Here is a 27913-nt window from a genome sequence, read left to right on the forward strand (position 1 = left end):
ACAGAGGGGAAAGTTTCCTTAAATAAACAATGGAAGGTTATACCAAATGATGGGTTTGGAGAAGCATCTATTGTGTTTTCCGCATGGGATAAGGGGCTGCTTCACATATCATTTGCCTGATGCTCTGGCTTCATCCATCTGTGAATTCATCTAGTGGTGAGAGGGCAAGGAGGGTTTGTTGATGTTCAGCTAAGGCAGCCATTCTCAACCTTCCTAATGCCGCAACTCCTTTAATACAATTCTTCATGTTGTGGTGACCCCCCAACCATAAAATAATTTTTGTTGCTAGTTCATAACTGTTATTTTGCTACTGTTATGAATTTTAATGTAAATATCTGATATGCAGGATGTATTTTCATTCACTGGACCAAATTTGGCACAAATACCCGATACACCTAAATTTGAATATGGTGGTGTTGGGGGAGGGGGTTGATGTTGTTGTTTGGGTGTTGTGGTTGCTGGGATTTATAGTTAATCTACAATCAAAGAGCATTCTGAACTCCACCAATGATGAAATTGAACCAAACTTGGCACACAGAACTCCCATGACCAACGGAAAATACTGGGAGGGTTTGGTAGGCATTGACTTTGAGTTTTGGAGTTGTAGTTCACCTACCTCCAGAGACCACTGTCAACTCAAACAATGATGGATCTGGACCAAACTTGGCACAAATACTCAATATGCCCAAATGTAAACACTGGTGGAGTTTGGTGAAAACAGACCTTGACATTTGGGAGTTGTAGTTGCTGGGATTTATAGTTCACCTACAATCAAAGACACTCTGACTCCAGCCCACAATGGATCTGCACCAAACGTGGCACACTACCTACATGGCCAACATTGAATACTGGTGGGGTTGGTGGGGGGCTGTTTTTGAATTCTGGGAGTAGCAGTTCACCAAGAGAAGGACAGGCAGAGAGATCGTCAGCCTTCTCTGCCAAAATATGTGTTTTCTGATGGTCTTTGGTGACCTCTCTGAAATCCCCCTTGCGACCCCGCAGGGCCCCCGACCCCCAGGTTGAGAAACACTGAGCTAAAGTTTGCTTCCTGGCTTACAATACTAAGTGGGGTATCTGGAGGAAGTTCCTGGACCTCAACACTTTTGAGGGTCCCAGTTTGAGACAACAAAATCCATCCTCGCAATTTGTGCTGTCCCTTTCAAGAGTTCACGAGTTTGAAGGTGCACACCTCCTGAATTCTTCTATTTTCAGAGTTTCAATGCCCCAGTCAGCCACATAAAAAATCATTAAAAAATCAAGCACTTCAAAATGTAAAACCTTTTTGGCATTGAATTTATTCAGAATTTGGTTGTTCATTAAAGTTTCTTAGGTTTTACAATGAGGCAAAAACTTGCACAAGTGGGAAGTTCTGAAAAAGATTGTTGTCTTGAAACATTGAAACAGTCCATCATATGTGAGTAACACCAGGGAACTGCAAAACACAAAATGAGATGTTTGGAATCAGCATCTGCCTGGGGAACAGTGAAATGATTGTTATCGGGATTTATTTTTGTGTTAGAAGTAACACTCTGAACACACTTTACAAATAGGTGAGAAAAAAAGATTCCCTCAGATAGGACTGAGATCACAGGCAGATCCTTTATAAATACTATATTGTTCAGAACTGAGTTCCACTTGGTGTGCTGTTGCAGAGAATTACCTAGATATGCCTTGTGTTGTTATTATCTTTTTAAACATCTATTTCAGCAGCACTCTGATAATAAGAATTTGTTTGTCTAGAGATGAAGTCTGAAAAATCACCATCAGATTCTGTCATGATTTTCCTGATCTTCATCATATTACTTTTACCGCACGTGGCAGGCAAGAGGAGAGAGACACAGTGTGATCTGGACAGATCCTACGCAGAGGGCTACTACAAAGATGGGGATCTCATTCTTGGTGGTGTGTTATCTTTAGCTCATCAAACTATTCGAAGGCCAAATTATGAAGGGCATCCTGAGGAAGTTTCTCCTTTCAAGATTCCAAGAGTGTAAGAATTTTGTTTCTTTTTAGCTGGTTGAGATACTAAATATTTTGACAGTACAAAGAGAAGTCTGAAGCAAAGGATGGTTCTACACTATCGTTTCGAACTGCAATATATGGCAGTGTAGATCCAGCCAGAGTCCCAGGAAGCCAACTTTTGGCATTTGATTAATGTATAATCATCACGCTGAGCATTATCGAAGATTTCATGGCCGGAAACACTGGTTGTTGTGAGTTTTCTGGGATGTATGGCTATATTCCAGAAGCATTCTCTCCTGGCGTTTCACCTGCATCTATGGTAGGCATCCTCAGAGGTTGTGAGATCTGTTGAAAACAAGGCAAGTGGGGTTTATATATCTGTAGAATATCCAGGGTGGAAGAAAGAACTATCGTCTGCTTCAGGTAGGTGTGAATGTTTCAATTGGCCACCTTGATTAGCATTTAATGGTCCAGCAGTTTCAAGGTCTGGCTTCTTACTGCCTGGGGGAATCCTTTTCTGGGAGGTGATTAGCTGACTCTGATTGTTTTTTGCCTGGAATTCCCCTTTTTTGAGTGCTGTTCTTTATTTAGTGTTATGATTTTAGAATTTTTAAATATTGGGAGCCAGAAACATTTGCACCTACCTCCAACAGGCAAGAGTTCTTTCTCCCACCTTGGACATTCCACAGATATATAAACCCCATTTTGCTAGTTTCCAACAGACCTCACAACCTCAGAGGATGCCTGCCATAGATCCAGGCAAAGTGTCGGGAGAGAATGCTTCTGGAACATGGCCATAAAGCCTGGAAAACTCACAACCCAATCACTCTGAGTGTTTGACCTGTTAGCCAGACTAGATGCTATAGTTCCTGATTGTACGGTGCGTATTCCAGTTTGTGATTCTCACCTTCTACAAAAATACCTGGTCCTATGATACTCAGTCCACACCTTTTGGGCTAATCAGTTGTGGAGTCAAGATTCATCTTTCATCCGATACACATAAAATGGATAGCAATAGACAGTGCAAACAATTAGGAGAAGTATATAAAATATTAATTTTGCCAACAGTTTGGAGTGCTGAGAGCAGTTAATCTTAACCAGTATGGATATAAAAGAATAATTTTGTTCAAAGAGTTTTAGAAGGAGAAAAACCTAAGCCATTGGTGGCCAACATTAAATACCAGCCTTGGTTACAGAGATTGAGTGCCTAGCAATTACTTCGAGCCTTGAAAATTCTTTCTAACTTTAACCTTTTGCTTACATTAAAAGATTTTGAATCAGCTGTGTTTCTCTACATTTCTATGCTTACAGCTCTAATCAAGGACATTTAGCCAGAAGTTCTTGCTAACTAACAGGGTTTCTTCATCCTGTGTCTATGGTAGTGGACCAGCCTTCTATTGCCTAAGTCCCATTTGTTATTTCTGTCTAGTGGAGACCCATCACTCAGTGGGATTTACCTATGCATTGACCTAAAATAATTGAATAGGTCTTCTGAATGTGGAGATAACCAAAAGAGTATTAGCCTATGTCTGTTACATAGGAAATGCTTTGCTTTTCTTTCTGTCTCCACAGCCCAGAATCAAAGAACTACCAGCATGTCCTGGCATTTGTATTTGCTGTGGAGGAAATCAACAAGGATCCCCATTTCTTACCCAACACCTCTCTAGGATTTCGCCTTTATGACAACTATTACAGCGGAAGCCAAACCTATGAGAATGTCATCAGTCTACTGTCTGAGAGGGACAAGCTTGCTCCAGTTTACATACCTTTCTATGGAAATGGGCTCTACTATGGTTATGGTCAGTCCTCTTACAACATGAGGAACACAAGGAAAGTCAGACTTTTTCCCAATTACAATTGTCAACACCAAAAGAAAATGATGGCTGTCATTGGAGCCCAGACATCAGAGTCATCTGTTCAGGTGGCCAACATGCTCGGGATCTACAAGATACCACAGGTAAGACTAAGGACATTTCTATATTCCCTTTATCATCATCTGACAATGAGACCTATGGAGAGATGGTGATGTTGAGTTTCTGCACGCAGAATACAGCTGTCCAGCAATATTTCAAAGCCCATGCTCAATATGCACAATACAAAAACACAATACTTTTTTGATTAATGAAATACAAATTCTCAGAAGTGCCTTTTCATTTCTAGGGCAACTAACCTAAATTCAATCAACAAATTCCTCTGTGACTTACAATTATGGAATTGGTAACATTGGGACAGTTCACATTTTATATACTTTTGTAAAGGCTCTCCCCCAGGCCTTCCATTACACAGAAGTTAGATGAGAATAAAGGAGTTCTTATTGCTGACTTATGTTGAACTTATTGATTTGTTGTATTCTATTGTGTATTGTTTGTTATGCTGAGTACTATTTCTAATGGAAAGGTAGGATCTAAATTTGAGAGACAAATAGTTGCCTTACAAAGTTGTTGGGAGAATACAAGTGAAATTCTTAGGTAAGAAGACCCAATGGTTGGGGGTCACCACAACATGAGGAACTGTATTAAGGGGTTGTGGTATTAGGAAGGTTGAGAACGACTGTCCTAATGTGTTTTGTCAATTGAACTAGCCAAGAGGTCTGATGTTGATTTTTTTTTTGTCTGCTCATTTGCCATGGCCTTCCATTTTAGCCAGTAGTTGTATGCCCTAATCTTGGATAAACCATCTACTGTATACACTCCCAGTTCTGCTCTTACTGCGGGAGCTGGGGTCCTATTGTCCACTCCCAGAAAACTTCACAGGTGCTGTGATTGTGATTGCTCTAATAACGGTACCTGGTTTAGGCCCCACACTTCTGCTTCATTAAATTTATTTATTACATTTATGGACCATTTTCTCTGCTACAATATCTATGTCTCTTTTTGATTAATTATTATCCTCACAACCATCGCGTGAGGCATGACGCGATGACTTCATGCCTCAGTGGGGACTACAACTTGGATTTTCTAAGTCTCAGGGAGTATCTATACCAGTGATTCTCAACCTTCCTAATGCCGTGACCCCTTAATAGACTTCCTCATGTTGTGGCGACCCACCAACCATAAAATTGTTTTCATTGCTACTTCAGAATTGTAATGTTGATACTGTTATGAATCATAATGAAAATATCTGATATACAGGGTGTATTTTCATTCACTGGCACAAATATCTGATACACCCAAATTTGAATACTTGTCGGGTTGGAGGGTGGGTTGATATTGTCATTTGGGAGTTGTAGTTGCTGGGATTTATAGTTAACCCTCAATCAAAGAGCATTTTGAACTCCACCAATGATGAAATTAAACCAACTTGACACACAGAACTCCCATGACCAAGAGAAAATACTGGAAGGGTTAGGTGGGCATTGACCTTGAATTTTGGAGTTGTAGTTCACCTATCTCCAGAGAGCACTGTGGACTCAAACAATGAAAGATCTGGACCAAACTTGGCACGAATACTCAATTATGGTGAAATCTGAACACTGGTGGAGTTTGGGGGAAATTGACTTGACATTTGGGAGTTGTAGTTGCTGGGATTTATAGTTAACCTACAATCAAAGAGCACTCTGAACCCAGCCCCCAGTAGATCTACACCAAACTTGGTACACTGCCTACATGGCCAACATTGAACACTGGTGGGGTTGGGAGGCTGTATTTGAATTCTGGGAGTTGTAGTTCAACAGCACCAAAAAGGAAGAGAAGGACAGGTGAAGAGATCTTCAGCCTTCCCTGGCAAAGTGGTTCCTAAGACCATCAGAAGTATGTGTTTTCTGATGGTCTTTGGTGACCCCTCTGAAAAGCCCCTTGAAACCCCCTCTACAGGGGTCGAGACCCCCAGGTTAAGAATGCTCATCTATACTGTAAAATTTATACTTTTTTGGCACCACTGCTATGGCTCAGTGCTATAGAATCACAAGAATTATAGTTTGGTGAGGCTCAGCATTATTTGGTAGAGAAGGCTAGAGACCTTGTAAAACTAATACTTCCATGGTCCCATATTATTGAACCATGACAGTAAAAGCAGTGTCTAACTGCATACATTTTACAGTAGTGATGCATTCCCAGTATATGTTCTAATTACAGCAATATATAACTTGCTGAATCTTTGCTGTATCAGCTTATCTGACAATTCTTGATGTATCCACACAGATCAATTATGGCCCCCATGACCCCATCTTCAATAATCAAATTGAATTTCCCTCCTTGTATCAAATATACTCAAGTTATGAACTTCATCTTGTGGGCATAATCCAGTTGCTTCTGCACTTTGAGTGGACATGGATTGGACTTTTTGCCGCAGCATACGGCAGAAGTGGGAGCCTCATCCATAAACTAAAAAGGGAAATGGAGGAGAATGGGATCTGTCTTGAATTTCTAATTTTTTACGACAATGCTTTAGCATTTTTCAATGAATTGGAACAGAAAGACCAAGAGCTAAGGAGGTCATCATGCAAAGTGGTGTTTGTGTATGGTGATATCAACTTCCTCTCAATAATATACTTGCAAACAAAGGGGATATTGGCAGGGAAAGTGTGGCTGACCACAGCAAAGTGGGACACTAATCTGTATTTAAGAGGGGGACAATTGTCTGGTGCTTTATCCTTTGCATCCCATCAGAAAGAGATCCCAGGATTCCGGCATTTTCTCCAGTCTGTGACTCTGAACAAATATCCTGATGATGTTTTTATTAAGAGTTTCTGGAGCCAAGTATTCAACTGCAATTTGCCTCCTCCCTACTCCCTGCCTGCAAAACTACAATACAGGCCATGCAGTGGTCAGGAGAAGTTGGATGGCCCCTCTGTATCCCATTTTGAAATGAACATGAGCCCCCTGAGTCACAGTATCTACAAAGCAGTTTTTGTGGTGGGCAAGGCACTGCATTATCTTTATTTGGACAGATCAAAGCAAAAAAAGGGGAGAAATGTTCTGAAACCTGGGAACATCCCTCTGTGGCAGGTGAGTCCTTTCACCTTGACAACAACAAGATTGTCACACAATTGCTTGAGTCACCTTAGTAAAGGTAAAGGTTTTAACCCCTGACATTAAGTCCAGTTGTGCCCGACTCTGGGGGTTGGTGCTCATCTCAATTTCTAAGCCAAAGAGCCAGCGTTGTCCATAGACACCTCCAAGGTCATGTCACTGGCATGACTGCATGGAGTGGTGTTACCTTCCTGCCAAAGCGGTACCTATTGATTTACTCACATTTGCATGTTTTCAAACTGCTAGGTTGGCAGAAGCTGGGGCTGACAGCGGAAGCTCATACCGCTCCCCGAATTCGAACCTGCAACCTTTCAGTCAACAAGTTCAGCAGCTCAGTGGTTTAACCCATTTGGAGGCTCCTAAAACAGAAATAAAAACAGAATTTCTGGATGGCATATTTGAAACTTGCCCAAAACCAAGCTTCATGTTGTCTGAAAGTTGCAGTTTATAAAAAATGCTTAAGAATCGTCTTTTAGCTTCTGAACCTGCTTCCATCTAGCTTTCTTGACCATTACATGAATCAAACCCCTGCTCTGCAACTGGAGAGGGGCAAATGGAGGGATGTGATTCTCATCGTGCTCTGCAAACACTGGACCGTTTCTCTCCCTTGACAGTCCTGTAACTGCCATTTCAAGTAAAAGGGTTTGTATTTGCAAATCTCATTGAAATCTGAAGGCATTCAATAAGACTTACTGATGTCGAGCACCCCCTCTCCCCCCCCAAAAAAGGGATAGTGACCAGACTACACAACAAGGGTTAAGTCTTGGTCACATTGCCAAGGCACTGACAACAACAAGGACCCCATGAGGCTTTTGGGACATGGCTGGATCTTGGGACTTCTGCCCTTTGTGAGAGTTGTAGTTTCCAAAAGCGTGAATCAGTTGCAGCACAGCTGGGGTTTCATCTGCCAGCCTTCCCAATGACCATGGACTCTCTGCCTGCATGTCTTGGACTTCAGTACATACTATCTCCCTCATGAACTTTCCTCAAAGACCTTTTAAAACATTGGACTTCAGGCTTCTTCATGAAATGCTTATGATTTGAATGTATGTATCTTGCTATGAAATATTGCCTTTCCCCTTTGCCTTTTGCCCTAGAAAATGTGACCCAGGACTGTTGAAATGCTTGAGGGAGAACCACCACCTCCCTTTTTTATTTGATTATTTCACCTCTGCATGGACAATAGCAAGCTGAAACTTCCTCTTGTTTGCTTTGTCTGGCAGGCAAGGAAGTTTATCTGAACACTTTGATTGAATCACAAAGGGCAGCGTTGACCCCCCTGAGGTCCACAGCCCTGATCCTGTTTGTTTTCCTTCACCAAAACCCATCAAGGGCAGGAAAACCTTTCTTAATGAAATCAACCTTTGCTGGACAAAACGATGCCCCTCTTCCGTCCTGCCTCCCTCTCCCTGATTTGCTAAGGAGCCACAGAGGGAGGGAGTTTTGAAACTTTCAAACCTGTATTTTCTCTATAAAAATGCCAGTAAAATTCTGTATTGCTATGCTTTAGTGGAACTATTCCTACAATGCATCCGATCTCAGCTGAATCGCTAATAAAGAAACCTCGGTGCCACTTCTTCGCCTTGGCAAGAGTCTCACTTCAATTATTAATATCAATAAAATTGCTGGAATCAGGCTTCCCTGAAGGCTTGCCAAGGTAGCGTTCCCTCTTTGATGGGAACTAAGGGTCATCTCTCCTTGGAGTTGACCCCCCTAAAGTCTGAGTTGGCTTCATTACCACCTCATCAGACGGGCTGATTTGACTGCTGTATGTTGCTTGCTCTTCACTTTCGACATGGCGCCCATTACACGACACATGTGTACTTGCAGCTGGGCTCTGTGCCGAAAGGAGAGAACAAGCTGTATATGCCACGGCAGTGGCAACATGGGAGTCTTCCTATGCTTCCTTTGGATCGAATGGAGGAAGCCGGCTGGTGATGCTTCCCCTCATGGGATGGGATCCCAGGATAATCTATCGGGGGTGCTTTGAATGTGATTTTCCTGCTTCTTAGCAGGGGTTTGGACTGGATGGCCCACAAGGTCTCTTCCAACTCAATGATTCTATGATTCTATAACCGGCTTTCATGATCTTTGCCCCTCTTGGCTGATTGTTCAGGGAAGAGATACTCGTAAAGTAAGATTTTTTTTAAAAAAAAAAACAAACAAATTATCAATCGGTCTCTGCAGGAAGGGAATTTTCCACCCTGTTTAAAAGAAGTAGCCAGACCACTGCTGAAAAGGCCCTCTCTAGATCACTTGGACCTTGATAACTACAAACCAGTGTCTAACATACTTTTTCTGGGAAAGGTGATCGAGAAGCTCGTTGCTTCCCAACTCCAGGCAATCTTGGATGACACATGCTTCCTTGAGCCATTTCATACAGGCTTCAGAGCAGGATACGGAGTTGAAACTGCTATGATCTCCTTAGAAGATGATCTCCATCTCAACACTGACAAGAGGTGTTTGTTCCTGTTTGTGCTTCTAGATCTCTGAGTGGCTTTCAAAATAATCAACTATGGCATCCTTCTGGAAAACCTGGGGAACGGGCACGTTTTAGGTCCCTAAAAGCATTGGGAAAGATCATCCAGAGGCATGGGACAAGGTGCTATCAGTATGCTGATGACACCCAAATATATTTCTCTATGACTTCAAAAAACAATTTGGCTAAGGACAGCGTGTTTGCACTGAAAGGATGCCTGGAGGAGGTAATGGACTGAATAAAGACAAGGTGAACTGAGACAGCTATGTTCACCTTAGTGAATGATCTCCATCTCAAGACTGACAGGGGGAGTTTGTCCCTGTTGCTGCTTTTAAATATCTCAGCACTTTTGATACCTTTGACCATGGTATCCTCTGGAATGCCTGAGGTGGGAGGAGGGTTAGAATTGGAGGCACAGTGGTTCTGATGTTACCTCTCAGGAAGCTTCCAAGAGGGTGTTGGCCCTCAGAAAGGGAGGTATGTGGCATCCCACAAGATGACATTCTCTTCCCCAATGCTTTTCAACATTTGCATGAAACCATTGGGTGAGATAATTAAGAGGCATGGGACAGGGTGCTATCAATATGCTGTTGACACTAAAATATATTTCTCTATGCCTTCAAAAATACACTCAGCTAGGGATAGTAAGTCTTTTCTGAATGAATTCCTGGAGGAGGTAATGGATGTATGTAGGAAAACAAATTGAAACTGAATCCAGACAAGACAGAGGCAGCTTCACCCCATGGAGCAGACACTGATCTGGCAATACGGGAAGTGTGTCTGCAGCTTGGAAGTGCTCTTGCTAAAATATGAGTTTTTTTAAAAAAAATTAATTTTTTTGAATTCTTAAGCCATTGAAGGCATTTTTGAAACAATGGGGTTTGGACACTTCATAATACGCAATGCACACTTATATTCTTTATTATATTCAGATGCACTGGTTCATTAAAAATATACTTTACAACAAAACTACTGTGGAAGATGCAATTTTTGATGGGATTGGACACATGGTAACTTACAATATTTTGAATTGGTTCCTGTTCCCCAACAACTCCTTTCTCAGCGTGAAAGTTGGGGAAGTGAACTTTCACTCTGCAAAAAATCACAGTATTGCTATTTATGAAGAAATGGCCTTATGGAATAACAAATACTTCCAGGTAAGTCATGTTGTATAACTTCATAATTATTGATATTTTTAGCTTATTTTAAAATTCAAAGATTGGCTCACGTCAACCAAAGTGGGTTTTGCGTGGGATAGAATGATCCAATTATTGAATTGTCCTTAAAATATAATAATGCATCAATCAAACAAAACAAAATAGTTACACATGAACCAGCTCAAACTAAAATGCAATGTTAGAAATCAACTTGATTTCCCCATAAAATGAAGCATTTTACTTGGCAGCTGAAAAGCATAGGACAGTGATGCTCGGGAAGTGTCCATGAGGAAGGCATTCCAATATTCCTTTGCTCTTACATCTTCATTAGATGTTTGTTTTACCAAAGTACTCAGAAACCTTTGTACATGGTTATGGGAGCCATTTCAATTAAAAATGTGTTACAAAAATGATTGCTTTATATATATTTTAATTTTTCTCATTAAATCTGCATAGCCACCACATTCTGTCTGCAGCCATAAATGTTCACCTGGGTTCTGGAAGATTCCTTTGAAGGGCAAATCCAGATGTTGTTTCCAGTGCATTGAATGTCCTACAGGAAAAATATCCAGTATGCCAGGTAGGATAGCCCCAGAGGCGGCCCTAGGTAATTTTCAATGGTAAGCAAACAGTATTTTGGCGCGCCCCTCCCCCAACCAATCATTGATATATATTTTCTGTTTGTCGTGGGAGTTCTGTGTGCCATATTTGGTTCAATTCCATCATTGGTGGAGTTCAGAATGCTCTTTGATTGTAGGTGAACTATACATCCCAGTAACTACACTTGCCGCACTTGCTCCCTTGCCTGGCCCGCTTTGGGTTCGGAGGCGTGCCTGAAGACCCCGGCGTGTGCACCAAAAGTCACCTCTTCTCCTGACTTTCTCCTCAGCCATTGGGACCGAGAGAGAGAGAGAGAGAGAGAGGGAGAGGTGGAGATGCCCACCTTTTCTGAAGGTAGGCGCAAAAACAAAGGAGGGAGTGGAGGTGGGAGATACCTCCAGCCGGAGGGTCTCCCTCTCTCTCTCTCTCTTGGTCCCAATGGCTGAAGAGAAAGTCAGGAGAAGAGGCGACTTTTGGTGCGCATGCTGGAGTCTTCAGACACGCCTCCGGACTCGAAGCGGGCCAGGCGCAGTGGCTCCGCCCATTGGCCCACCCACGGATTGGGGAGAGGAGAGGAGGCGGGTGGAGCGCCAGGGGATCGGGAAAGGGAGCCGGTCATGGGGAAGGGATCAAATGCGGAGAACGATTGAGCGCCGGCTCTGCTCGCACACCCGGTGGCCGGGTGGAGCAGGAACGAGAGGGGCTAGGTGAGGCTTAAGGGCCCGACCCCTTTGGGAAGAGGATCACCCGGCAGTGAGGCAAGAAAGCCGAGGCTCCTCCAGGACTGTTAGGGCTGTTGTGAGCTGAGGGGGCGCTCTCAAGTGGCAGTCCAGGGGCATTTACAGAGGCGCCTCTGCGCCCCTGGCAAAAAATAGTGTTCTGCGACCGCTTACTTCGCGTAATGGACGAGCCGCCCCTGGATAGCCCTTAGATATATTGCCAATATTTCAGTCAAGAGAAATGCACAAAGGCAAATAGATAAAAGTGTCTTCTGATTTGTGTTTTCTAGATATGGATTATTGCGTGGATTGCAAAAAGGACCACCATCCAAACAACGGAAGAAATAAGTGCATCCCAAAAAACATCACCTTCCTTTCCTATGTGGAACCTTTGGGCATTGCTTTAACTTTCACTGTGGTATTTTTTTCATTCCTATCTGCGTTGATATTAGGAAACTTTATCAGATGCAGGGAGACGCCCATAGTTAAAGCCAACAACTGGCAGCTCAGTTATATCCTCCTCTCTTCCCTCATACTTTGCTTCTTCTGCTCTTTGCTCTTCATTGGACGACCAAGTAAAACGACCTGCCTTCTTCGCCAGGTAGCTTTTGGGATCATTTTCTCTGCCTCTCTTGCTACAGTCTTGGCCAAAACCATCACCGTGATTCTGGCCTTCAAGGCCACAAAACCAGGCAGTGGTGCACGGAAATGGCTGAGACCTAGACTTTCATACTTCTTTGTGCTGGTCTGTTCTCTCATTCAGGCTGTGATTTGTATTGTGTGGTTGGGAACCTCCCCTCCATTCCCAGATGCGGATTTCTACTCGGAGCCTGGACACATCATCCTGGAGTGCAATGAGGGCTCGCCCATTGCCTTCTATTCCATTCTGGGCTACATGGGTGTCTTGGCTTTGGTGAGCTTCATTGTGGCTTTCCTTGCCAGGAAGCTGCCTGACAGCTTCAATGAAGCCAAGTTCATCACTTTCAGCATGTTGGTTTTCTGCACTGTCTGGGTATCCTTCATTCCAGCCTACCTCAGCACCAAAGGGAAATATATGGTGGCTGTGGAGATCTTCTCTATATTGGCCTCCAGTGCTGGACTACTTGGCTGCATCTTTTTCCCAAAATGTTATATTATTTTACTCTATCCAGATAAGAACCAGAAATCACATTTAACCAACAAACATTTCCAGTGATAAATAAATGCTAATGGGTGTCTCATGAGTGTAAATATTATAGCAATGCTGATGAAAAAGGAGGTTTTGTAAGGTTCTGTATTGTTTGTGATTATTTCTTTGATGTCACCCATTGGAGCAAAAGTTTATAACAAGGTGCCAAGCAACTCTGTGTGGAGGATTACACTGGATCAATTTCAATTGCTGGGCACTGTTGATGTGGACATGCTGCTGAGGCAAAGAAGAAGAGCAACCTTCTTTCTTGACCCCTGCACCTCTTAACTGGTCATCCAGGAAGGAGATGCAATTTGATCTCAAATACAACAAATAACACTATGTAACAAAATGTGAAAAAATCTGTTCCTGGTTTGAACGTTTTATATCCTGTTTAATTTTGTGGTATATACTTTGAAAGTATTTTTTGTACTCCAGAAATGTCATTTTTGTGGCTGTCACAAACTATATTGAATTAGTTGAGACTCTATGAGATATTCACTGAAAAACTATAGTGAAATGTGCTTCAGTATGTCCCTCCTGCAAAACCAAAGGTTTTTGTAATTTAATAAACTTTCTCTATGTTTTAATGATAGAACCAATTAGGAATTCAAATTTATAACCCAGGAGAATAAATTGTGCTACATAATGTTATCAATGCATCTCTCAGGGAAGGGAATTTTCCATTATGTTTTGAAGGAGCCATAGTCAGACCACTGATGAAAAAGTACTCCTTGAATCCCGTCCAACTTAATAACTACAAATCAGTGTCCAATCTTCCTTTTTTTGGACAAGGTGATTGAGAAGAGAGTTGCCTTCCAACTCCAGGCAGTCTTGGATGATGCAGACTTCCTTGACCTATCTCAAACCAGCTTCAGAGCAGGATACAGTGTTCAGACTGCTATGGTCTTCTTAGTGAATGATCTTCATCTCAACACTGACAGGGGGAACTTGTCCCTGTTGGTGCTTTTAGATCACTCAGTGGCTTTCAATGCCATTGACCATGGTATGCTGCTGGAATGCCTGGGGCAGTTGGGAATTGGAGGCACAATGTTGCATTGATTCTGGTTTTAGCTCTCAGATAGGTCCCAGATGGTGGTAAGGTAAAGATAAAGGTTGTCTCCTGACATTAAGTCCAGTCGTGTCCAACTGTTTGGTTGGTGCTCATCTCCATTTCTAAGCTGAAGAGCCGGTGTTGTCCATAGAAGGTAACGGCGCTACGGCATGACTGCATGGAGGACCGTTACCTTCCTGCCGGAGCGGTACCTATTGATCTACTCACATTTGCATGTTGTTGAACTGCTAGGTTGGCAGAAGCTGGGGCTGACAGCAGAAGCTCATGCTGCTCCCTGGAGACGAACCTGCGACCTTTCAGTCAACAAGCTCAGTAGCTCAGCGGTTTAACCCACTGCACTACTGGGGGCTCCCTTATGGTGGTGCCCTTCCTAAAAAAGAGTAGCCATGTTGCATCCAACAGGAGCCCATGGTGGCGCAGTGGGTTAAACTGCTGAGCTGCTGAACTTGTTTATCAAAAGGTCACAGGTTCAAATCCGGGGAGCGGAGTGAGCTCCTTCTATCAGCCCCAGCTTCTGCCAATATCAATAAGCACTACTCCGGCGGGAAGGTAACGGTGCTCCATACAGTCATGCTGGCCACATGACCTTGGCGGCGTCTACAGACAATGCTGGCTCTTTGGCTTAGAAATGGAGATGAGCACCAACCTCCAGAGTCAGACATGATTGGACTCAATGTCAAGGGAAAACCTAACCCGCATCCAACAGGGGGCATTCCCTTCCCAATGCTCTTAAACATTTACATGGAAGCATTGTGAGAGATCATTGGGAAGCATGAGGCAAAGGGTAGCATGTCTTCACTGAATAAATGTCTGGAGGAGGTAATCGATGGATGAAGAAAAACAAATTGAAATGGAAACCAAACAAGACAGAGGTGCTTGCCGTTAAGGGTCCTAACCTACCCATCCTAAAGTCACTCCATTGGTTACCAATTAGTTTTGGGGCGAAGTACAAAGTGTTGGTTATAATCTTTATAAGCCTACGTGATTTGGGTCTTGATTATTTACAGGATCACTTTCCCCCACATAATCTGCCCCTTAAGACACCTTGGTCCTTTGGGTGACTCTGACTCCAACTGGTCCAAACCTGACTGGCAACGATCACTCAGGGGACCTTTTTATCACCCCAAGATTGTGGAATGACCTTCTGGAAAAGCTGTGACACCTAAATGAGCTGTCAGAATTTAAAACATCACTCAAGATGCATTTCTTGTGGCAGGCCTACCCAATCAATTTAAACCCATGAGTTTTGAATTGACAATCTCTTGAAATTTTAATCTTTGTTCTGTGTATTTTAATATAGGTTTTTTAAATATGCAATTATTGTATGCATTTTATGGCTATCTGCTTTACCTTTGTTGTAGCCCACCTAAAGCTATAAGAAGAGGTGGGTATCAAATAAAATTGTTGTTGTTAGTTTTTGTAGTGTGTATGTTTTAATTAATTAATTAATTAACTCAATTTGTATCCCGCCTTTCTCTACCCCGAAGGGGACTCAAGGTGACTTTACATATGGCAACTATTAAATGCCTTTGAACAACAAACAGTTAAAATACATTAAGTTAAAGATTTAAAATTAAAATTAAATGCACATTAAAAACATATAACACATTACAATCACTATTAAAAATCACGCCATCCAAAATCGTAATCTGGGGCTATTCCATTGTAAATAATTCCGTAGCTATTATTGCACTATACTTGAACTCCAAAGGCTTGACCCCCACAGCCAGATTTTCACTTTCCTTCTGAAGGCCAGGAGAGAGGGAGCTGCTCTAATATCCCTGGGGAGGAAATTCCACAACTGAGGGGCCACCACTGAGAAGGCCCTGTCTCTCGTTCCCACCAGAAGCACCTGTGAAGGAGGTGGGACTGAAAGCAGGGCCTCCCCAGATGATCTTGATCTTTGAGGTGGTTCTTAGGAGGAGATACATTTAGACAGGTAAGTTTTAAAATTTAAATTTAAAATATGATTTCCATCTTCAGAGTCCTATAAATATTTTTGTATGTTTTATCAGGGTATGTCAATTTTAAGGGTGCAGATTATTCTGGCATCCACTTTGGCCAAGGTGAATAAAGCCTCTGTTACTTTGCCTTCAACTTGTTCATGTTTCATTGGGTGTTTGGAGCTTGGTACACCAGGTCTCTGAAACTGCGGTTCTTGCAGTTGCTGAAATGATACAAGACGAATAGTTTATGATTTGGGTACAATACTGCAGGAAACTTAATAAAACTTTTTATTGAAGGAATTTTGAAATTGGTTCTCTGTTTCTGCACCATCCCTTTTTTCTTCAGGAGCTCATTAGCCTGAAATGAGATTCCTTTGGGGAAATGATGTACGTTGATTGGTATCATCTGACAGAGGGGAAAGTTTCCTTAAATAATAGAAATATTGTCAAAGGCTTTCATGGCCGGAATCACTGGGTTGTAAGTATTTCGGGCTGTATGGCCATGTTCTACAAGCATTCTCTCCTGAAGTTTCACCTGCATCTACAGCAGGCATCCTCTGAGGTTGTGAGGTCTGTTGGAAACTTGGAAAATTGGGTTTATATATCTGTAAAGGTTATTCCAAATGATGAACTTGGAAAAACATCTATTGTATTCAGCATGGGATCAGGGGGCTCCTTCACGTATCCTTTGCCATGGGTGCTGGCTGCATTCATCTGTGAATTCATCTAGTGGTGGGAGGGCAAGGAGGGTTTGTTGATATTGTTCAGCTAAGGTTTGTTTTATGGCTTACAATACTCATACCTTTGTGCCAGCAGGACTGCTGACCGAAAGGTAGACAGTGCGAATCTGTGGAGCGGGGTGAGCAGGGACATGAGAGAAGCCTCCCACAGGATGGTAACACATCCAGGTATCAACTGCAGACAGCCAATTCTCTCATGCCAGAAATGACTTGCAGTTGCCCAAGTACCTTCTGACACACACACACACAACTCAGTGGAGTATCTAGACATCATTCCTGGAACTCAACAGTTTCAGATAACAAAATTTGTCCTCCCAATTTGTGCTGTCCCCTTCAAGAGTTCACAAGTTTGAAGGTGCACACTCCCTGAATTCGTCTATTTTCAGAGTTTCAATGCCCCAGTCAGCAACATAAAAAAATCATTAAAAAATCAAGCAATTCAAAATGTAAGAACTTTTTGGCATTGCGTTTATTCAGAATTTGGTTGTTAATTAAAGTTTCTTAGGTTTTGCAACAAAACAAAAACTTGCACAAGTGAGAAGTTCTGAAAAATGTTGTTCTCTTGAAACATTGAAATATTCCATTGTAGGTGAATAACACCAGGAAACTGCAAAACACAAAATGACTTGTTTGGAATCAGTGTCTGCCTGGGGAACAGTGAAATGATTGTTATTGTGATTTGTTTCTGTATTAGAAGTAACACTCTGAACAGACTTTACAAATATGTGAGAGAAAAAAAGATTGCCTCAGATAGGACTGAGATCATAGGCAATAAATACCATGTTGTTCAGAACTGAGTTCCACTTGGTGCGCTGTTGCAGAGAATTACCTAGATATGCCTCATGTTGTTATTACTCTTTTTTAACATCTAGTGCAGCAGCACTCTGAAAATAAGAATCTGTTTGTCTAGGAGATGAAATCTGAAGAATCATCACCTGCTTCTGTCATGATTTTCCTGATCTTCATCATATTACTTTTACCCCACATAGTAGGCAAGAAGACAGAGACACAGTGTGATCTGGACAGATCCTACGCAGAGGGCTACTACAAAGATGGGGATCTCATTCTTGGTGGTGTGTTATCTTTATCTCATCAAACTATTCCATGGCAAAATTATAAAGGACGTCCTGAGGAAGTTTCTCCTTACAACATCCCAACAGTGTAAGAATTCTGTTTCTTAATAGCTGGTTGAGATAAGAAATCTTTTGACAGTACAAAGAGAAGTCTGAAGCAGAGGATGGATCTACACTATCATTTAAAACTGCATGATATGGCAGTGTAGATCCAGCTAGTCTCAAGAAGCCAACTTTAGGCACGTTGATTCATGTATAAACATCTCTCTGTCTGACCTGTTAGCCAGACTGGATGTTGTAGCTCCTGGTTGTATGGTATGTATTTCATTTTGTGATGCTCACCTTCTACAAAAATACCTGGTCCTATGACACTCAGTCCACACCTTTTGTGCTAATCGGTTGTGGAGGCAAGGTTCATCTTTCAGCCGATACACAGAAAATGGAGGGTAGCAATAGACAGAGTGCTAACAATTTGAAGTGTTGGCAACAGGTTGTTCAAACCAAGAGAAAAAGTATATAAAAGATTAATTTTTCCAACAATTTGGAGTGCTGAAAGCAATTCATTTTAACTAATATGAATATAAAATAATAATTTTGTTGAAAGAGTTTTAGAAAGAAAAGAACCTAAGCCATTGGTGGCCAAAATTAAATTCCACCAATGGTTACAGAGACTGAGTGCCTAGCAATTACTTCGAGCCTTGAAAGTTCTTTCTAACATTAACCTTTTGCTTACATTATAGATTCCAAACCCTTTAGTGCCATTCAGCTGTGTTTCTTTACATTTCTATGTTTACAGCTCTAATCAAAGTCTTTCAGTCAGAAGTTCTTGCTAACAGGGTTTCTATGGTAGTAGACCAGCCTTCTATTGCATAAATCCTATTGTTAATTCTGTCTAGCGGAGACTCAGTGGAATTTACCTATTCATTGACCTAAAATAATTGAATAGGGATTCTGAAGGTGGAACTAACCAAAAGAATATTAGCCTGTGTCTGCTGCATATGAAATGCTTTTCTTTTTTTTCTTCTCTGTCTCCACAGCCCAGAATCAAAGAACTACCAGTACGTCCTGGCATTTGTATTTGCTGTGGAGGAAATCAACAAGGATCCCCATTTCTTACCCAACATCTCCCTGGGATTTCGCTTGTATGACAACTATTACAGTGGAAGTCAAACCTATGAGAATGTCATCAGTCTACTGTCTGAGAGGGACAAGCTCGCTCCAGTTTACATACCTCTCTATGGAAGCTGGCCCTACTATGGTTATGGTCAGTCATCATACAACATGAAGAACACAAGAAAAGTCAGATTATTTCCCAATTACAATTGCCAAAGCCAAAAGAAAATGGTGGCTGTCATTGGGGCCCAAACATCAGAGTCATCTGTTCAGGTGGCCAACATGCTGGGGATGTACAAGATACCACAGGTAAGTCTAAGGATAGGCATGTAGCTGGGGGGGGAGGGGCTTGAGGGGCTTCAGCTTCATTCTCATGGTGGTTCGCGAAAAGGCCTTACTGATGCATTATTTAAACTGTTATGTTTATTCATATCATGATCTGATCACCATACTCAATATATCCCATATGCATGGGGGTATTGGGGTAATGATACAAAAGGTTTGCTAGGGTAGACCCTCTTTCACTCAGACTCAGCCCCCCCCCCCAAAACTCAGCCCACCCGAAACCCCCCCTGAAAAAAACTCAGCCCCCCCCCCCGCCCCCCGAATCAAAATCCTGGCTACGGGCCTGTCTAAGGACATTTCAATATTCCCTTTCAGCAACATCTGACAATGAGGAGATGTTGAAGTCAAGTTTCTGCATGCAGAATACAGCTATCCAGCAATATTTCAGGGCCAATGCTCAATATGCACAGTACAAAAACACAATCCTTAGTTGATGAATGAAATGCCTTTTCCTTTCTGGGGCAACACATTTGAATTCGATGAACAAATTCCTCTGTGGCTTACAATCTGGACATTGGAAACATTGGGAGAGCTTACATTTGGAAAGGCTCTCCCCCAAGCCTTCAATTTCAGCAGTGATTCTTAACCTGTAGGCTGCGGACCAGTAAAAATGTAGTTTTAATATAAGGATTCCACTAGTGTCTTTTGTATAATGTATGGCCCAAGGTATTTGGTTTCTCTCTTTCTTGTACAAGTTACAACAATACATGTTCGATATCTTCTACCTCTCTCACTCCACAGATACAAAATTGTTCATATATGAAACTTGGTTAAACTTTCCATGATTGACCATTGTATCCAGCTGTTCAAATCTAGTTCTGGTAAATACCCTCCTAAGGCGTTTAGGCATTTCTGTCTTCAAATATTGGGCTGCTTGAAAAGTATGTTTTAAATGACTTAGCCATTTCAATGAGCCAGCTTTACCGAGGGTAACAATGACTTTTTGAGCTTCTATATCCAGGATTCTTTATGCAACCATTTTTGGATCTCGTTCTTTAAGGAGATTTGGATACAGAATCAGAAGTCCACAACTCCTAATGTGTTTTGTCAGTTGAACTAGCCAAGAGGTCTGATGCTGATTTTTGTTTGTCTGCTCTAACAGGCACAGTTTTGCTAGTTTTTCATTTGCCATGGCCTTCAATTTTACCCAGTAGTTGTATGCCCTAATCTAGGATTTATTTATTTATTTCATACATTTGTACCCGTCCTTCTCAAACCCACCCACCCCCCTCCGAAGTGGAGGCGGCTCAGGGTGGCTTCACAACAAGCCCTCATTCGAGTGCTAACCACAATTATAAAACATATTTAAAAACAGTTCAATTAAAATGTTAAGAAACATTTGATTAAATCACACCGGTTTAAAATCAGTGCCTGGGACAGACCACTGTCATACATATCACATTTAGTCTTATTCCCGATTGCTGCTGCTACTGTTCAAATGCTTGGTCCCATAACCACGTTTTGAGTTTCTTTCTAAAGGAGGGAGGTGGCCAATCTGATGTCACTGGGGAGAGAGTTCCACAGGCAAGGAGCCACCACTGAGAAGGGCCTGTTTCTCGTCCCCACCAGTCACACTTGCGATGGTGCTGGGATTGAGAGCAGGGCACTCTCCAACTGATCTTAAACTTTGTGATGGTTCGTAACAGGAGATATGCTCAGACAAGTAATCTGGGCTGGAACCGTTCAGGGCTTTAAAGGTTAAGACCAGCACTTTGAATTGTGCTCGGTAGCAGATTGGCAGCCAGTGGAGGTGGCATAACAGAGAGGTTGTATACTCTCTATATGCCACTTCGGTAAGTAACCTGGTGGCCGACCATTAGACTAGTTGGAGTTTCTGGGCAGTCTTCAAAGGCAATCCCACATAGAGTGTGTTGCAGTAGTCTATTTGGGATGTAACAAGAGCATGGACCACCATGGCCAAGTCAGACTTCTCAAGGTATGAGCGCAACTGGATCACAAGTTTTAATTGTGCAAAAGCTCCCCTAGCCACCACTGAGACCTGGAGTTCAAGCTGCAAACCTGTGTCTTCAGGGGGAGTGTAACGCTGTCCAGCACATGCTGTCACCCTATGCCCTGTTCTGTCTTGCGACTGACCAGGAGGACCTCTGTCTTGTCTGGATTCAGTTTCAATTTGTTTGCTCTCATCCATATCGTCACTGCTGCCAAGTACTGGTTCAGGACCTGAACAGTCTTCTTAATGACAGGTGGGAAGGAGTGATAACAGTTGAACATCATCTGCGTACAGATGACACCTGACCCCAAAACTCCAGATAATCTCTCCCAGCAGCTTCATGTAAATGTTAAACAACATAGGGGACAGTACTGATCCCTGTGGGACTCCACAAGTCAGTTATGAGGATAAGCCATCAACTGTATATACTCCCAGTTCTGCTCTTACTGCGACAACCGGGGTCCTTTTGTCCACTCCCAGAAAACTTCACAGGTGCTGTGATTGTGATTGCTCTAATAATGGTATCTAGTTTAGGCCCCAAACTTCAACTCTGTTGAATTTCTTTATTACATTTATGGCCCATCTTTTCTCTGCTACAATATCTATATCTCTTTTTGATTAATCATTATCTTCAGAACCATACCGTGAGGCATGACAGATTGAAGCATAGTAATTCTTCCAATGACTTTCATGGTTCAGTGGGGACTACAACTTGGATTTTCCAATTCTCGGGGACTTGGGACATTAAAATTTATGGGTTTTTTGGAGCCACTGCTATGGATCATTGATATAGAATCACGGGAATTATAGTTTGGTGAGGCTCAGCAGTATTTGTTAGAGAAAGCTAGAGACCCTGTAAAACTAAAACTTCCATGGTCCCATATTATTGAACCATGACAGTAAAAGTAATGTCTAACTGCATGCATTCTACAGTATAGATGCATTCCCAGTCTATGTTCTAATCACAGCAATAGATATCTTGCTGAATCCTTGCTGTATCAACTTATCAGGTAAGCATCTGATAATTCTGTATGTATCCACACAGATCAGTTATGGCTCTTATGGCCCCATCTTCAATAATCAAATTGAATTTCCCTCCTTGTATCAAATATACTCAAGCGATGAACTTCATCTTGTGGGCATAATCCAGTTACTTCTTTACTTTGATTGGACTTGGATTGGTCTTATTGTTGCATCATATGACAGAAGGGAGAACTTCATCCATAAACTAAAAAGGGAAATGGAAGAGAATGGGATCTGTCCTGAATTTCTATTTTCCGTCCACCATGTTTTAGCATTTTTGAATGAACTGCATCAGAAAAAACAAGAGCTGATGAGGTCATCATGCAAAGTGGTGTTTGCCTATGGTGATATCAAGTTCCTCTCAATGATATACTTGCAAACAAATGGGATATTGGCAGGGAAAGTGTGGCTGACCACAGCAAAGTGGGACACTAATCTGTATTTAAGAGGAGGACAATTGTCTGGTGCTTTATCCTTTACATCCCATCAGAGGGAGATTTCAGGATTCCGGCATTTTCTCCAGTCTGTGACTCTGAACAAATATCCTGATGATATTTTCATTAAGAGTTTCTGGAGTCAAGTATTCAACTGCAATTTGCCTCCTCCCTATTCACGGCCTCTACAGCTAGGAGTTAGGCCATGCAGTGGTCAGGAGAAGTTGGATAATCTCTCTGTATCCCAATTTGAGATGAGCATGAGCCCCCTGAGTTACAGTATTTACAAAGCAGTTTTCACAGTGGGCAAGGCACTGCACAATCTTTATCTGGACAGATCAAAACAAAAAAAGGAGAGATATGGTCTGAAACTTGGGAACATCCCACTGTGGCAGGTGAGACCTTTAACCTTGATTATCACACAATTGTTTGAGCCACCTTGGAGGTTCCCAAAACAGGAATAAAAGCAGAATTTCTACATCATTTTAAACTTATCTGAAACCAAGTTTCATGTTGTCTGAAAGTTGCAATTTATAAAAATGCTTAAGAATCATCTTTTAGCTTCTGAACCTGCTTCCATCTAGCTTTCTTGACCATTACATGAATCAAACCCCTGCTCTGCAACTGGAGAGGGGCAAATGTAGGGATGTGATGCTCTTTGTGGACTGCAAAGACTGGACCCTTTCTCTCCCTTGACAGCACTGTAACTGCTATGTCAAGTAAATGGCCTTGTATTTTCAAATCCCATTGAAATCTGAAGGTGTTTAATAGGACTTTACCACCTCATCAGATGGGCTTATTTGACTGCCCTATGCTGCTTGCTCTTCACTTTTGACATGGAGTTCATGACATGATACACGTGTACTTCCAGTCACTCTCTGTGCCGAAAGAGGAGAGCAAGTGGCTTCTCATGTTGTCTTTGGATCAACGGGTGGAAGCCAGTTGGTGATGCTTCGTCTCATGGGATGGGGCCCCCTGGCTAGTCGTTCAAGGAAGAGATACTTGTACAGTTAGATTTCAAAAAACAACAAATTATCAATCCGTCTCTGCAGGATGAGAATTTTCCACCCTGTTTAAAAGAAGTAGTCAGACCACTGCTGAAAAAGCCCTCCCTGGATCGCTTGGACCTTGATAACTAGACCAGTGTCTAACATTTTTTTCTGGGAAGGGTGATTGAGAAGGTAGTTGCTTTCCAACTCCAAGCAGTCTTGGATGACACATGCTTTCTTGATCCATTGCATACTGGCTTCAGAGCAGGATACGGAATTGAAACTGCTATGGTTTCCTTAGTAGATGATCTCCATCTCAACACTGACAAGGGGTGTGTCCCTGTTGGTGCTTCCAGATCTCTCAGTGGCTTTCAAAATCATCGACCATGGCATCCTTCTGGCAAACCTGGGTAACGGGCACATTTTAGGTCCATATTAGCATTTACATGAAACCACTGGGAGAAATCATCCAGAGACATGTGACAAGGTACTATCAGTATGCTGATGACACCCAAAGATATTTTTCCATGCCTTCAAAATCAGACTTGGCTAAGGATAGTGTGTTTCCACTGAAAGGATGCCTGGAGGAGGTAATGGGCTGAATAAAGACAAGGTGAACTGAGACAGTTATGGTCACCTTAGTGGATGATCTCCATCTCAACACGGACAGGGGGAGTTTGTCCCTGTTGGGTTTTTTTTCGGGGGGGGGGGGGGTATCTTAGGTCCCTATTAGCATTTACATGAAACCACTGGGAGAGATTATTAAGAGGCATGAGGCAGGGTGCAATCAATACGCTGTTGACACCAAATATATTTCTCCATGCCTTCAAAAAAAGACTCAGCTAGGGATTGAAAGTCTTTCTGAATGAATGCCTGGAGGAGGTAATGTGTGGATGTAGGAAAACAAATTGAAACTGAATCCAGACAAGACAGAGACAGCTTCATTGCATAGATCTGCCACTGATCTAGCAATATGGGAAGCATCCCATGTTGCCCGTTCCATGGGGGGAAGCTGTGTCCTCCTTGCTTCCCTCCATGTGATTGTCCTGCTGGTCGGCAATGCGAAATGAGACAATGATTCCACGCCACCACCAGCCATGTGACAAGATCATGATTCCTCCTAATCTAGGGATGGAGGTGTACCAACCAGTTTTGGATGGGGTCACACTACCCCTGAAAAACTATATTTGCAGATTGGAATAGTTCTTGCAAAAAATGAGGTTTTTTTTTTAAAAAAAAAAACTAAAAATTTTTGAAGCCTTCAGCCATTGAAGGCATTTTTGAAAGAATGGGATTTGGACACTTCATAATACACAATGTACATCTATATTATTATATTCAGATGCACTGGTTCCTTAAAAATATACTTTACAACAAAACTACTGTGGAAGATGCCATTTTTGATGGGATTGGACACATAGTAACTTACGATGTTTTAAATTGGCTCCTGTTCCCCAACAACTCCTTTCTCAGCGTGAAAGTTGGGGAAGTGAACCTTGGCTCTGCAAAAAATCACAACATTGTTATTTATGAAGAGATGGCCTTATGGAACAAAAAATTCCTCCAGGTAAGTCATGTTGTATAACTTCATGATTAGATGGTATTTTTGGCTTATTTTAAAATTCAAATCATGTCTCTCTCCAACAAAAGTGGGATTTGGGTGGAATAGAATGATCAAATTATTGAACTGTCCTTAAAATATAATAATGCATCAATCCCAAATATCAGTGCCATTAAAAAGAACAAAACAAAATAGTTACCCATGAAGTGGCTCAACTTGAATTCCACATAAAATGAACCATTTTAACCTGGCATCTGGAAAGCACAGAACAGTGATGCTCAGGAAGTGCCCATGAGGAAGGAATTCCAATATTTCTTTGCTCTTACATCTTTATTAGATGTTTGTCTTACCAAAGTACTCAGAAACCTTTGTAAATGGATCGGTTGTTATGGAAGCCACTTCAATTTAAAATGCTGTATAAAAATGGTTGTTTATATTCATTTTAATTTTTTCTCACTGAATCTGCATAGCCACCATATTCTGTGTGCAGCCATAAATGTTCACCTGGGTTCTGGAAGATACCTTTGAAGGGCAAATCCAAATGTTGTTTCCAGTGCATTGAATGTCCCAGAGGGAAAATATCCAGTAAGACAGGTAGGATAGCCCTTAGATATATTGCCAATATTTCAGCCAAGAGAAATGCACAAAGGCAAATAGATAAAAGTGTCCTCTCATTTGTGTTTTCTAGATATGGATTATTGTGTGGATTGCAAAAAGGACCACCATCCAAACAACAGAAGAAATAAGTGCATCCCGAAAAACATCACCTTCCTTTCCTATGTGGAACCTTTGGGCATAGCTTTAACTTTCACTGCGGTATTTTTTTCATTCTTATCTGTGCTGATATTAGGAAACTTTATCAGATGCAGAGAGACTCCCATAGTCAAAGCCAACAACCGGCAGCTCAGCTATATCCTCCTCTCTTCCCTCATACTTTGCTTTGTCTGCTCTTTGCTCTTCATTGGACAACCAAGTAAAACGACCTGCCTTCTTCGACAGACAGCCTTTGGGATCATTTTCTCTGTCTCTCTTGCTACAGTCTTGGCCAAAACCATCACGGTGGTTCTGGCCTTTAAGGCCACAAAGCCAGGCAGCGGTGCACGAAAATGGCTGAGACCTGGAGTTTCATACTTCTTTGTGATGGTCTGTTGTCTCATTCAGGCTGTGATTTCCATGGTCTGGTTGGGAACCTCCCCTCCATTTCCAGATGCACATTTCTACTCGGAGCCTGGACACATCATTCTGGAGTGCAATGAGGGCTCACCCATTGCTTTCTATTCCATTCTGGGCTACATGGGTGTCTTGGCTTTGGTGAGCTTCATTGTGGCTTTCCTTGCCAGGAAGCTGCCTGATGTGTTCAATGAAGCCAAGTTCATCACTTTCAGCATGCTGGTTTTCTGCACTGTTTGGATATCCTTCATCCCAGCCTACCTCAGCACCAAGGGGAAATATATGGTAGCTGTAGAAATCTTTTCTATTTTGACCTCTAGCGCGGGGCTACTTAGCTGCATATTTTTTCCAAAGTGTTATATTATTCTACTCTATCCAAATAAGAACCAGAAAGCACAAACAACCAGAAAACATTTGCAGAGATAAATAAATGCTAATGGGTCTTGTGCAAAGGCAATAGCTCTGTCTTATCCTGGGTTCTCTGCCTATGAACCCACCAGGACTTTGAGATCTTCCGGGGAGACCCTGCTTTCGATCCCGCCTGCTTCTCAAGCTCGGCTGGCGGGGACGAGAGATAGGGCCTTCTCGGTGGTGGCTCCTCGGCTGTGGAACGCCCTTCCTACGGACATTAGACTAGCACCATCTCTAATGGTATTCCGCAAAAAGGTGAAGACCGGGCTGTTTGTGCAGGCATTTGAGTAATTTAGTGCAATCTGGTAATGGAACATAGGAATGGAACAATGGACGACGAACCTGGACTACGCTTGGATGATGAGAAGATTGGGTACGGTTGTTTTTCGTAATAATTGTGCATTGTAATTGCTTATTGGTAATTTATGGATAATGTGTTAAGTCAATTGTTATATGTTGAATGGAACCACTGCTGTTTCTACTGTTTTTACTGTTTGTGAACCGCTGTGAGTCGCCTTCGGGCTTGAGATACAGCGGTATATAAGCAAAGTAAATAAATAAATAAATAAATGTTTATGAGAAAGGAAATTTATATACAGGCCAGGCAAGAGTGGGGTCTGGTGCAGGCACCACCACACCGACACCGCCTCTGATAGGAAAGAGGGAAAGGGGAAGCCTTGCCTTTCCCCCTTTCCTATCGGAGGCAGCTGAACCTGCACCAGACCCAGCGGAGGGGGAGGTGGCGGGGCCTGCACCGGACCCCGCTCTTGCCTGGTCTGGCATTGTGATCTGCTCAGAGTCCCCTTTGAGGTGAGAAGGGTGGAATATAAATACTGTAAATAATAAATAAATAAATGGTGTGTCTCAATAATGTCAAATTTCGTCTACTTTCTTTAAAACAATGGTAAGCTGTCTTGAGTCCCAGAGCTGACAAAAAGGCGGAATACAAATACCTTAAAGGTGGAAGGGCATGTGAAACTGATGAGTTTTGCGTTAAACATCCAAAAAGTAAAATTGTTTAGAGGAT

At 42.2% G+C, this 27913-nt stretch overlaps 2 protein-coding genes across 2 annotated transcripts; both read left to right on the forward strand.

Moving 5' to 3' along the window:
* The first annotated feature begins 1742 nt into the window (after nt 1-1742).
* On the forward strand, nt 1743-13082 carry LOC137095652 (vomeronasal type-2 receptor 26-like). Its single transcript, XM_067462415.1, has 4 exons — nt 1743-1990; nt 3535-3919; nt 11025-11148; nt 12178-13082. Exons 1-4 carry the CDS (start codon nt 1743-1745, stop codon nt 13080-13082), a joined length of 1662 nt encoding a protein of 553 aa, XP_067318516.1.
* A 1065-nt stretch (nt 13083-14147) lies between these two features.
* Nucleotides 14148-26901, forward strand: LOC137095653 (vomeronasal type-2 receptor 26-like). Its single transcript, XM_067462416.1, has 4 exons — nt 14148-14158; nt 18927-19311; nt 25776-25899; nt 25994-26901. The coding sequence occupies exons 1-4, from the start codon at nt 14148-14150 to the stop codon at nt 26899-26901; spliced, it is 1428 nt and encodes a 475-aa protein (XP_067318517.1).
* Nucleotides 26902-27913: the final 1012 nt, after the last annotated feature.

The sequence above is a fragment of the Anolis sagrei genome, chromosome Y, assembly GCF_037176765.1.
Source record: "Anolis sagrei isolate rAnoSag1 chromosome Y, rAnoSag1.mat, whole genome shotgun sequence".
In the NCBI taxonomy this organism is placed as follows: Eukaryota; Metazoa; Chordata; class Lepidosauria; order Squamata; family Dactyloidae; genus Anolis; species Anolis sagrei.

Bases quoted from the DNA above. Each gene is read 5' to 3' on its own strand.
- LOC137095652 (XM_067462415.1), top strand. From the start codon at position 1,743: ATGAAGTCTGAAAAATCACCATCAGATTCTGTCATGATTTTCCTGATC. The intron at 1,991-3,534 runs GTAAGAATTTTG...CTGTCTCCACAG, and splicing joins CCTTTCAAGATTCCAAGAGT to CCCAGAATCAAAGAACTACC. The intron at 3,920-11,024 runs GTAAGACTAAGG...AAATCTGCATAG, and splicing joins GGATCTACAAGATACCACAG to CCACCACATTCTGTCTGCAG.
- LOC137095653 (XM_067462416.1), top strand. The intron at 19,312-25,775 runs GTAAGTCTAAGG...GAATCTGCATAG, and splicing joins GGATGTACAAGATACCACAG to CCACCATATTCTGTGTGCAG. The intron at 25,900-25,993 runs GTAGGATAGCCC...TGTGTTTTCTAG, and splicing joins GAAAATATCCAGTAAGACAG to ATATGGATTATTGTGTGGAT.